At 40.2% G+C, this 12,832-nt stretch overlaps 1 protein-coding gene across 1 annotated transcript in view; it reads right to left on the bottom strand.

The window, feature by feature from the left end:
- Positions 1-7,708: 7,708 nt before the first annotated feature.
- The window catches only part of LOC115257248 (uncharacterized), a gene marked incomplete at its 5' end in the record, with an annotated part of 66,789 nt that continues 61,665 nt past the window's right edge, over positions 7,709-12,832 (bottom strand). The window contains one exon of the mRNA XM_062848369.1: positions 7,709-8,518. Within this exon, the coding sequence (XP_062704353.1) occupies position 8,518 (1 nt within the window). The remainder of the gene's footprint in view (positions 8,519-12,832) is intronic.

The raw sequence follows: 12,832 nt of genomic DNA, 5'->3' as shown, positions 1-12,832 counted from the left end.
GATCGGAAACAAGGACTTACTTGGCAGGAATATGCAAAAACTAATTGGAAAGGTTATTTCATATTGTAACTTTTAGGCGTGGATGGAGACACGGAAAAAAGAGGAAAAGATGCAAGGGACAACGGGAAGGACATGAGTATTTAAGAGGAAGGGGTAAAAGATTCCAACTCATCTATCGAACGAACTAGAACGGCATCATCCTCCGGCGTAGGCTTGATGAATACGCTGCCGTCTTTGGTGAAAACGGCATGCAGCTTCCCGGTACGTCTCAAGTTGATTGCTTTCCCTTTGATTCGCCGTGCTTGGTCCGTCAAATTTTCATTCACATATATGCGTTTGTCGACGTTGAACCCAATGTGAATCAACGACAAGTTGCGCACTGTGAAATATCGCCGGTAGAAGTCATCCCTAGCCAATTTGAAAGCGAACTGTATGGCTATCGGTGGAGTAGCACCATTTGCGATAGGTAGTTTGGCTAATCGCTTCGAAAACGTCAGTGGAATAGTATGTTCAGAGTATCCAAGTGCAGCTGAAACTCTTTGAACGATTGTATCCACGTCCTCGTTAGGAACGTATGGAACACCAGCCAATATCAAATCATTCGACTTCTCAGCAGCACTAATCCTTTCGTTGGTTTGATGAACATTAGCACGCACTCTAGTCAATGAATCTGAGAGTTTGTTGATATTAGACGTGCATTCCGCTTTGAACTGCTGAACATCATCTCGCAGCGTCGAAATCTCCGTTTGAAGGTCCGCCTTGCACACATCTATTTTGCCATTGGTGGTTTGGAACATACTCTGCATCCGAGCGAAGAGATCATTCAAGTCGTCAATTTGATCATCTTCAGATTTGTCGAGGTCGTCTCTGGATCGTTTCACGTTGTTCCCATCATTGTTTCTTCCCAGCGGCACCGATATGTTTGTTTTGCCTTTGACCATTGTGTTGAGAAGCGCTTTGATACGACGACAGAAGCAAATGAATACGCCGTGAGTACTTGACTGTTTGACACTTCAAATGAACTTCACAATGTCTGGCAAACAATCGTCTCAAATTGGCACAAATACGATTCCAGAAAATAGCCTCGGAAGGGAGATACAGTTGTCCAGTGGCCAAGATTCCGAATGTCAGAGGCTTCGCGACATCAAAGAATGGGTCTGGTTATGCAGAGAGCTTTTAACGGGCTGAAAAACGATTGAAATTTTCCGTAGAATCACAGGCACAGCCGCGCTACTCACTACTCTCGCTCATCCCTTCAGAAACTGTTAAGCATTTCTTTAATAAATACTCCCAAAGTTCGTGCAGAGATTTTTTCGCGGATTTTCCTTAGAATGTTTCCTGGGATAACAAATTCATTATAAGAAATTCATCGAAGGAGTTCTTGTGAAACTCTCGAGAAACTTTGCAAAGTCTTATTGAAGGAATCTTCACAGGAACTTTAGGAAAACCCTGAGAAAAAATAAGACATTTCTGGAAAAGTTTTAATACGGTAATTGTTCCCATCGTTGTGGTAGTACCTAATGTTGCGGTAATGGCAATTGAGCACTTTTTCGACTTAAGTGTTACCAAAAGGTATTTTTAATAGATGTATGGTGCTTAAATTATGAGATTGCACCATTTGTTTACTTAAGATTTGCCTAAAAACCTATTTTTAAAAAATATTTTCCTAAATGTGTTTGCTGCTGTGTTCCTAATGCTGCGGTATCCCATATGATTTCAATGGGATACCGCAACAATAGGAACAAAATACCGCAACATTAGGAACACATACCGCAACATTAGGAACACAATGTTCTTTCAGATAAAAACGAATAAAATGCTCATAACAACATCAAAGTGGCAATATTTCGTTATTTTCCCGTAGATTAAGGATGGATTTTATTATTTTCAAGTCAATCCATGTAAAAAGTTTGCTTGGGGCGATACAATTGTGGTTTTAACATGAACCCAGCGCTTAACTCCTCCATGATCGGATCAATTACCCTAGTTGTGCCGAAAGCAAATATTAAGATACGGAACATCCGAGGAGGAACTCTAAAAACCTCACGGAGTCCTGGGCAGCTATTTGAACTAGCACATCTTAGAAAAAATATTGGATGGATCTTCAGGAGGAATCCAGCGAGAAACTCTGGAAGCATATCGAAAAACCTCTGGAAGAAATAGGAGGTAGGTTCTTGTACCATTTGGGCACTTGTCGCTATAATTAAGTCGATTTCAAACCGATTGATTTGAATTTTTGTTCAGAGTTAGATACTGTATGTGCCTAACTCTATGCAAAATTTCAAGTCAATCGGTTTGAAATTGACTTAGTTATAGCGGCAAGTGCCTAAAATAGGTTCATTTCATTTTTTTTTTCATTTTTTTAGTTAACATCAAATTCATGATGATACTGAATCAACAATTTGCCGCCATAATACTCGATTTGCAGCTCTCCAACGTCGGTTGCGCCCAATACTCGCCAGATCACGCTCCACCTGGTCCGCCCATCGTGCTCTCTGCGCTCCACGCCTTCTTGTACGAACCGGATGGTTAGCAAACACCAACTTTGCAGGGTTGTTTTCCGGCATTCTTGCAACATGCCCTGCCCATCGTATCCTTCCGGCTTTGGCCATTTTCTGGATGCTGGGATCGCCGTAAAGTGCAGTGAGCTCGTGGTTCATCCTACACGCTGCCGAAGATCGTCCTTAGGACCCGTCGCTCGAAAACTCCGAGTGCTTGCAGGTCCTCCTGGAGCATCGTCCATGTCTCGTGTCCGTAGAGAACCACCGGTCTTATTAACGTCTTGTGCGTGGTACATTTGGTGCGGGGGTGAATCTTTTTTGACCGCAGTTTCTTCTGGAGCCCATAGTAGGCACGTCTTCCACTGATGATGCGCCTTCGTATTTCACGGCTCACGTTATTGTCAGCCGTTAGCAAGGAACCGAGGTAGACGAATTCTTCTACCACCTCGAAAGTATCCCCGTCTATCGTAACATTGCTGCCAAGGCTTGTCCTGTCTCGCTCAGTCCCACCTACCAGCATGTACTTTGTCTTAGCCGCATTCACCACCAGTCCGACCTTTGCTGCTTCACGTTTCAGGCGGGTGTACTGTTCTGCCACCGTTCCAAATGTTTTAGCAATAATATCCATGTCATCCGCAAAACAGACAAATTGGCTGGATTTCGTGAAGATCGTACCCCGGCTGTTGAGCCCGGCTCGTCGCATAACACATTCCAAGGCGATGTTGAATAGTAGGAAGGAAAGTCCATCACCTTGTCTTAGTCCCCGTCGAGATTCGAATGAACTGCTTCCCGGGGAAGCTGTTCTCGTCCATAATTTTCCATAGCTCTGTGCGGTCGATACTGTCGTATGCCGCTTTGAAGTCGATGAACAGGTGATGCATTGGGATCTGGTATTCACGGCATTTCTGGAGGATTTGCCGTACGGTGAAGATCTGGTCCGTTGTCGACCGGTCGTCGATGAAACCGGCTTGGTAACTTCCCACGAACTCATTTACTTTAGGTGACAGACGACGGAAGATGATCTGGGATAGCACTTTGTAGGCGGCATTCAAAATGGTGATCGCTCAAAAGTTCTCACACATTAACTTGTCGCCTTTCTTGTGGATGGGACAGATTATCCCTTTCTTCCACTCCTCCGGTAGCTGTTCGGTTTCCCAGATCTTGACTACTAACTGGTGCAGACAGGTGACCAACTTTTCCGGGCCCATCTTGATGAGTTCTGCTGCGATACCGTCCTTACCAGCCACTTTGTTGTTTTTGAGCGGGTGGATGGCATGCTTAACTTTCCTCAGCGTGGGAGTTGGTTCGTTCCCGTCCTCTGCTGCACCAACATGGTCATTTCCTCCGCTGCCTTGGTCCTCCTTGCCTACATTCTCTTCGCCATTCAGGTGCTCGTCGAAGTGCTGCTTCCACCTTTCGATCACCTCATGTTTGTCCGTCAGGAGGCTCCCGTCCTTATCCCTGGAGATTTGGCTTGCGGCACGTAGCCTTTGTGGGATGCGTTGAGCTTCTGGTAGAACTTACGTGTTTCTTGTGAACGGCACAGCAGTTCCATTTCCTCGCACTCCACTTCTTCCAGGCGGCGCTTTTTCTCCCGGAAGAGACGGGTCTGCTTCTTCCGCTTCTGTCTGTATCGCTCCACATTCTGTCGGGTTCCATGCTGCAGCATCACCACCCGCGCTCCATCCTTCGCCTCCAGAACCGCTCTGCACTCCTCGTCAAACCAATCGTTTCGTCGACTCCGTTCTACGTACCCGATAGTGCTCTCGGCTGCGTTGTTGATGGCTGCTTTGACTGTACTCCAGCAGTCCTCTAGAAGGGCCGCATTGAGCACACCCTCGTCCGGCAACGCTGCCTCGAGATTCTGTGTGTATGCGGTGGCGACATCCGGTTGCTTCAGTCGCTCTAGATCGTACCGGGCGCACACTGGAGTAACAGGGTCCAATTCATGGCCAAAAAGTTTTAACACATTTTTATGGTGTATTATGTATGTACTAGCGATAAAATTGTGAATTTAGATATTGAGGAAGCATTTTGGATTATAAATAGCCATATTAATCCACTTAAAGGCTAGAAATGATTTCTTATAACCTCTCCAAGGACAACGTTTTTTGCACCCCCAAAAATCGCTTGTAGCATCGAAAATTTCTATTTGACAACAGAGAACTGAAAAATAATTATATTTCCATGAAAAACAAAGGCCACCTCGTTTCATAGAAATTCTCCTAGAAGTGTGAGAGAAATTCAATTCTTTTATAAGTGTAGATAACGTGTTAATGTCTTCAGCAAAGTTGTAAGGAGTGTCATAATTGGGAAACTTGTTGAACAATTGTTCTATCTTCACAATTTTTGGGAATATGGGCCGTTATTTATGAACGGCCCCTTAACCTTCTTCGTGCATTAGCTTGCGCGCACCTCGCTGATCTAGTGCACGTTTAGGGGTCATAATGACCCTAATGCACGAAGAGGGTTAAACTCAGTTTAAATGTTGTACCTTTTTCTAGATATTTTGGGAATCACATTTTCATTTTGGGGTAACTTTTATAGTGCCCTGGAAAACACATCAAAACTCAAAAATTAATCATGGATTGAAATTTTAGGAGTTTGAACATGATGATAGAAGCCGAGTGGAATATATCAGTTTGAATTTTTCTATTAAAACATGGCATTTTAACACAATTTTATACATAAAAGTAAGCTCGTGGAGTACAAAGTGAAAGACTCAATGAGTTTAGCTATAAAAAACAATATTTATCTGAAAATATTTTCTTAACGGTGCATCAACATATGATTACATGCTACAAATAGTGAGCTCTTTATTTGAGTTGTTTTTGATTTTTTTATAACAAATTTTGAACACAACAGTTCTAGCTACATTAGATTATTACTGCATTGCATATATTTAGGCGTTTATCGGTGTATGGAGATTTCTGCCCAAATTTACTAAATTAATCCCATTTGACACATTTTGTTAAGAGATAGAAGACCAGATTTGTATTCTGCTATAATCTATCTACCGAGAATAAGTGGCCGTTCATTGAAAAAGTAGTCTAAACGAAGTTGCTTTTTCGAAATTAAACCTAAATTGTAACTAAAAACTAGTCAAAAAGGTGAAAATTTCAAAATTATTTATTTTTTCGTTTTATACTTTCTGGTACCCGTTCTCTTGCGATTCACAAAGGATATGTCATATATTTGATTGAAATTTTATCCAGATCGCGGAATGCTGCAGAATCTGAAAACTTTTTGAATGCTGAAAATGGATCAAAATTGTCAAAAAACATGATTTTGAAAACTCTTCTGTAAGAGAGTAATATAAATGAAACCAGGTGAAGTTTTTTGTTGAAATGATACACCCTTATCAGGAGATCTGTGTTACATACTCAGTATTTTTTTTTTTCAAATTGTCAATATTTCGATAATTGAAGTTCTTCCGATGAGTTCCAATGAAAAAAAAAACAGTAGAGAAAATCGTCAAATTTCGGCATTTATTCTTAAAAAAATATGCATCCCAAAGTATTTTATTGATTGCCACATGATGAAGCATTACTTTATTTATCTTTAAAAAATATTATACTCCGAAAAACCCTGAAAAACAATTTTCGACTCATGGCCCATTTACGCCGGTACTGTGCATTGTTAATAACGGAGAGTTTTGGGCGCAGTTTAACTATCACCAGGTAGTGATCAGAGTCGATATTAGCGCCACGATAGGTCCTGACGTCGATAATGTCGGAGAAGTGCCGTCCATCAATCAGAACGTGGTCAATTTGCGATTCCGTTCGTTGTGGTGATCACCAGGTGTAACGATACGGGAGGCTGTACTGGATGAAGGTGCTACGAATGGCCATGTTCTTGGAGGCGGCGAAATGGATGAGGCGTAGGCCATTTTCGTTCGTCAGCTGGTGGGCGCTGAACTTTCCAATCGTCGGTCTGAATTCCTCCTCCTGGCCTACCTGAGCGTTTAGATCTTGACGTCGTGGTTTGGGCAGCGTCGTACTCGCGTTCGAGCTGCGCGTAAAATGCGTCTTTGTCATCATCAGTGCTTCCGGAGTGAGGGCTGTGCACGTTCATTATGCTAATGTTGAAGAATCGGCCCTTGATCCTCAAACTGCACATTCTTCCGTCGATCGGCCACCAACCGATCACGCGCCTCTGCATGTCGTCCATCACTAGTTGCCGCAACTCTGGTAGATTGTATGAATACCTCTAAACGTTCACACCATAGATTCTGTCCAACACACCTCCTGCAGCGCTACGATTCCGAAACCGCGGCCCTTCAGTATATCGGCGAGTATGCGGGTGCTCCCGATGAAGTTGAGAGATCTGCAGTTCCAGGTACCGAGTTTCCAATCGCAAGTCCCTTTTCGTCGCAGTGGTCGTCGCCATTGATATCAGTTCGCATTCTTCTCTTGTTGATTTTCCGGTGCTAGTTTTTTTTTACGGCTGGCTCGCAGGGCCTGACACCACAGGGCCCAAAATAGGTACACCTGCCCAATCCAACAGATATCTCGTGTAAAACTTCTGCGGAAATCCAGGAAGGAACTTTGATAGCAATCCTAGGAACAGCTGTCAGAAATCTTGAAAGAATTTTTGAAGAGTATATAGTTAGGAAATTTGGATTATTTTTTCCCCTGGAAATACCTGGAAAACTCAGGGAATTTTCTGCGTGTTTGTTTGAGTTTTTGGTTTACGTTAAGATAGGCCGAATGGGGGACTATGCAAACGAAGCGTACCAATACCCTACTTCCTATGCGATTTGATTTATGTGGTCGTGGATAGTTAGCGCGTGATCAAGAATCACTCCTGGGTCCTTGACGGTCTTAACGGGTCATCAAATCTATATCTATAAACAACAACAAATGATCTCTTAAACCTCTTGAAACCCCTCCTGAGATCCAAATGAACTTCTATTGTCCCCTCCTCTGACGCCCCGAAAATCTCCTAAATCCCCATGAAACTGTCTGAATCCCACTGAACTGTAATATCTGGAGTTCTTGGTATGATATCCAATGCCCGTTGCTCTCTATTATTTATTCTAAAGTGTTCTAGGAACATCTTTCAAATGGGTATCTTCGCCTTACGTTGCAATGAGAACCCCTGATATGTAGATTCAAGACTGGCACGTAGGCGATTTCCGAAGATCATTGATTTTCTTTGACGCCCGTTCTTTTTATCCGATCTACAAGCACCAATTATCCACAATGAAACAACAAATTTCGACTTGATTTGATCGCTTTATTTTCATCTCCGCAGATGCTTACAATCTAGAATCAAATGGGCTGCTCTTCTGATCGATTTAACCAACCGGTCATGAGCTAGTTAATAAATAACTACGTACTAGTCTAGGTAGAAGAAAACTGAAAAGAAATGGGAAGATTCACTCTGTGTTCAGTTAGGATTTGGTGTAAAAGTAATTCTCTCCTATAATTTCCTTGAAGTTCTGAAGTTTTTGAAATCTTGAAAATACCGATAACAATTAAATGCTGTCATTCTACTTATATACTTTCTCTCTCAGATGACACTCTCTTACAGCCACTTTCAAACACAAAAGATAACTATTGCAACTAACCTAACAAATCAAATAAATTACTCAACCTAATCAATTTCAAACAAAACCTTTTTGCTTGAATGCTATGAATAACAAAATAATCCACTAACAACAATAACAACCCCGCTATAGTAAGCAACACATGAATAGAAAAGCATCAATTAAAACCTCCGAAATTTCCGGATCGGTTGTGCTCTAATGTATGACGTTGGTTGTTATTTTTTGGGTGTTCCGCTACCGAAGAAGTCATCATCTCCTCGGTTTCCTCTCTCCATCAGCTGCTCCTCCCGTGAAGCTTAGTTTTGGTGTTTTTGTTCGGACGGTTGTCGCTAGTTGGTGGTTCCCATCGCTGGCGCTGGTCCGGTTGTTCGGTTCATTCGGGGGCACAAGTGGAGTCAGTTTTCGAGTGCATGTACTTTCCTCGCAGTCGTCCGCCATCACATGTTGCTCGAGGAGTTGCATAAATCTGTATCGGAGTGTAAAAAGAGCAGAATAGTAAATCAAAAAACCGGAAAACACAGCTTGGTACCTGGTACGAGCTGAGATATGTTTAAAGTGAAACTGAATTTGCTTTCCATTGAGCAGAGGATGAAAGTGAAATTCGCGCTTGTTGCATCACCAATAAGTAGGATATTTGCGTATTAGATGGGCATTAGCGTTGTAATTTATGGACGATCAGTGGGGTTCATATACTGAGGATTATTTTGAATTATAGTGCCGAAGGTCGGAGAAAAGATTGCGAGGAAATTCCTCGTTTAAAGTTTGTTGCATAAGAAATAATGTTGTGCTGAAGGTGTATTTAGTACGCACTGAATTTATGCATAACGTATTGAATGAAACATGAATGGAAGATTGGACATTTGCTAACCAACATGAGGCACATTTATTCATTTCCGTGTATACCTATAAACATGGATGATGCACAGATTGCATAATACGAAAATATTAACCTCCTCTGTGATATGGTCTGTTTCTACGGGACGTTACAAATTGAAAAGAGAAATACATACTAAATACACATATGTTAAGGATGTCCCACCGCTCATCAAATCCTCTCACGGAAAAAAATCCGTCGAAAATAACTCATTGGTAATTTCTTTTGAAAATTTGCGTAAAAAAGGTTTAGAGTGGGGATGTAAAATTTTGAGTCGACAACCTGAAAGGAGCGTCTCACGAGTTCCTAGCTCATGCTTTCACGGGTCAATCGATGACAAAGACCACTAGCTAAGAGTTGTGTGTCTAGCTTGTAGTGCCGCCTAGACCCTGTTGGCCTTCTGACTTCAGCTAGATTGAGGACGTGCGTCCCGAAATTCTGCTTACTAAAAAGATAAGGCTCAAACAGCGTCTGCTCTGACATCCAGCGGCTGAGTATGAAATGCTGTATAGCGTCAGGTACACCTAAGGCGGTAGGGAGAGCCCCTTCCGTTATCAACAATCTGCGGCTGACGATACCCGACTGGTACCACTTGCTCCCAAATAGAGCACGTGTTGGTCGACGAGTGACATTTTCCGGGCGTCATAGATATGGGGCTCTTCATTGGTCCGAACACTGACACGGATCATTATCTTGCAGTCGCGAGAAGTTGCGGGTGTGATTATCATACAAGTACAAGATACAACAGAACCATTCCCTTTTAAATCCAACGCTTGTCAGCCGAAAAGGTTATTTTGCAGTACCATCAAAAACTAGACGAGTGGATTGGAGATACCAACGAATCTGGTGATGTAATTTATCCATGAAACAGTGGCAACCAGGCGCGTAATTAGCCCGAAGGAGCACCTAAGAACATTATGAATTTAGTTGTCCCAGCCAACAAATTGATTCACATTACTCTTCTACAACTCTGCTAAGTGAACTCTTATCCGTTCGAAAAAGATTGTATAAGATGCACCAAATATGCCCTATTCGCATAAATTTGGAGGCCATATATGCACATGTTGAGAAAACCACTTTAAGATATACAATTGCAGGCGGCTTCATTTGGCATGCAATACAACTTATAACTTATAACTTTGTCTGGAAATATATACGATTTAGTTTTCACCAGCGCAAATAATAAACAAATATAAAAGAAGTTTTGCAAGGCTAGAGTTTCCAACTTGCAGATTATTAATTAGACACCCTACCACTGTGCCAATTATTAACTCTTGCAGGACGTAAAATTTGGGCAAAAATAAATAATTTGGAGGATGGTCTAAACAATTTTGACTACCAGTGTTGGGTGAAAAAATTGTGTTTTTAAAATTAACACTTTTCTGGAGTAATCTCGAAAAACTAGCTTCGTGATATACTTTAATCATGTTGGCAGACTGGTAAATGGAGCTACAACATTTCAGAGCGTTCATGATTAACAAAAATTTTAACCATGATTAATCATTGATGATTAAAGTTTTTATTTCAGTGATTATTGATTATGATTACTGATTAATTTGATTTTGAGGATGATTAAAGATTATGAATAATGATTAAATTTGGTTTTATCTGTGATTATTGATTAAGATTAATGATTAAAAATAGCTCATTGATTAAAAATCATGATTAATCATGATTAATCAATCACAAAAACTGGAAGTGATTGAAATATATTTGTTGTTAAAAATATTTTTGAAGTTTCAAAAGTAAAAGGTAACTCTGCCTGGGAGATTTTTGAAAGAAGAATCATAAATTATAATATTTAGAACTGCATTTGAACCAACTTTAACTGAATAATATATTTTATATGATGAATCATTTTTCGGTGATGAATGATTAATGATTGATTAACTTTTTTTCTTATGATTATGATTACTGATTAATGATTAAATTGCGAAATCAGTGTGATTAAGATTAATGAATAATGATTAAACGAGAAATTTTTGTGATTATGATTAATGATTTTTGATTAATCTTAATCACTAATCATTAATCATGATTAAATTTATGATTAATCATTAACGCTCTGCAACATTTCATCGTCCGCGGTCGGGCTACATGTAGCAGTGTAGTAACTTCGCCTAACACAGAAGGAAATAAAGCTCCATGATTTTCCGGCGCGATTGTAGAGCAACGCTGCAGTCAAATAAGGATCCAGGTAGGAAATTAAAATTATCACTTTCACTGAAACGTTTCTGATAAGGAATTATTAAACCAAGAAACAAATTTCTTTTAAAAACACTAAATTTTCGCTTTGAACGTCACTGCAGTGAGATCTTCCCCCGTATGACTTCATATTTACAAATATGAACTCATATGTAATCTCGAATTGTAGATTACAATACAGTCGCAATAAGTGCAACAGAAGTTGTATTATAATGTCAATGTGAAGTTATAAAAATGTACATATAAAGTTGTGGTTATATAAGATGCAAAACCAAATCGGTTGAAATTGCGGGCGCCTTGAACGACTTAAACTAATCTTCTATTGATTCTTATATAATTTTAACTTAATCTTTACACTAATATAATTTGAAAATAACATTTTTATACGATCTCTGGTTTGCTGGGGTTGACTGGTTCTATACCAGTGAAATTTGGAAGGTCCATAAGAAGCTGAAAAACAACAAGGCTGCTGGAAGGATGAAATTCCGATTGAACTTCACGGAAGCAAGCAACTGCATCAATCAAACCATCAGATTATAGGAATATAAGAGAAAATAGAACTGCCCTCTATCTAGATAGATGGCCTCATATCCCTTCAGGAAAAAAAACGCAAAAAAGAGAAATCTCCTTACAAATTGGCCAACTTAAGCTCTCCAGAACTCTTAGATTTCTCAACAAAACGCAGCCTCTAATTCCCAGAAGAAGGTGAAATACACACCGAAACGTAGGACAGTAGATGCGAAAGGCGTTTTAGCTGCTTAATATAGACTGAAAGAGCCGTAAAACAAGCGAAAAAAAAAATTTCTCAACAAAACAATATTGTTATCCCTCATTTGGAAGATCCACTCTAAATCTTTCGATTTCTAGCTTTGACTGCGTAGATAAATCGAAAATAAAAAAATATGCAACGGATAAAACTGTTTTAATAGTTCACGGGTTTTGTCCACTTTTTGTTCAACTTGTTGTGGTAAATCCTACATGCAACGTAAACAAAAGTTTGTTTGCTCACATAAATACAAGTATAAGTAATAGCTCAATAGTTTACATTACATAAAACAAAAGGGGTACTCACGAAACAGATTAAATTGCTGCGTAAGCCATTATTTTCTGCTTATTCGAAATGTTTCACGATTTTGCGAATAAAATAATCAAAGATTGCCTTGGTGATCGCGACGTTTATTCAGTTTAATCAGTTTACGCTGTTTAGTGAATTCCCCTAAAGACTAAACAGATGAAAAAAATAGATGCAAACCAGTTATTGCTCAACAGTACAATTGTGCTGGTTCGTCACCCAATTTAAAGAAAGGGCACATACTAGAGTACGCTAATCACTGACATATTATCCATTCAAATTCGGCCTACAAGATACTGTCGCGTGTGCGTCGAAGACCTCTTAAGGTGTCATTCGTCGGTGAATGCCAGGCTGATTTTCGTGAGGACCAATCAACATTGGACCTACGTTAAACCTTCGGATGATGCTAGACAGATTTAGGGATTATAATGAATCATGCTGAAAAATAAAAACATCATTTTGCAACATGATGCATATATATCTATTTCATGCGAATATTCGTTTTCATGACTACGAAATGGACACACTCTACGGGCCCTGTATCATCAATACCTATTTTTCAAAGTTGAGTTTTGGCATATTTTACATATTCATAACATTCTACTTTACTATTGTCCAAAAATGTATTG

This window comes from Aedes albopictus, chromosome 2, assembly GCF_035046485.1.
Source record: "Aedes albopictus strain Foshan chromosome 2, AalbF5, whole genome shotgun sequence".
Classification (NCBI taxonomy): domain Eukaryota; kingdom Metazoa; phylum Arthropoda; class Insecta; order Diptera; family Culicidae; genus Aedes; species Aedes albopictus.
Note: the sequence above shows the minus strand (reverse complement) of the source record. Positions and strands in the feature narration are given on the sequence as shown.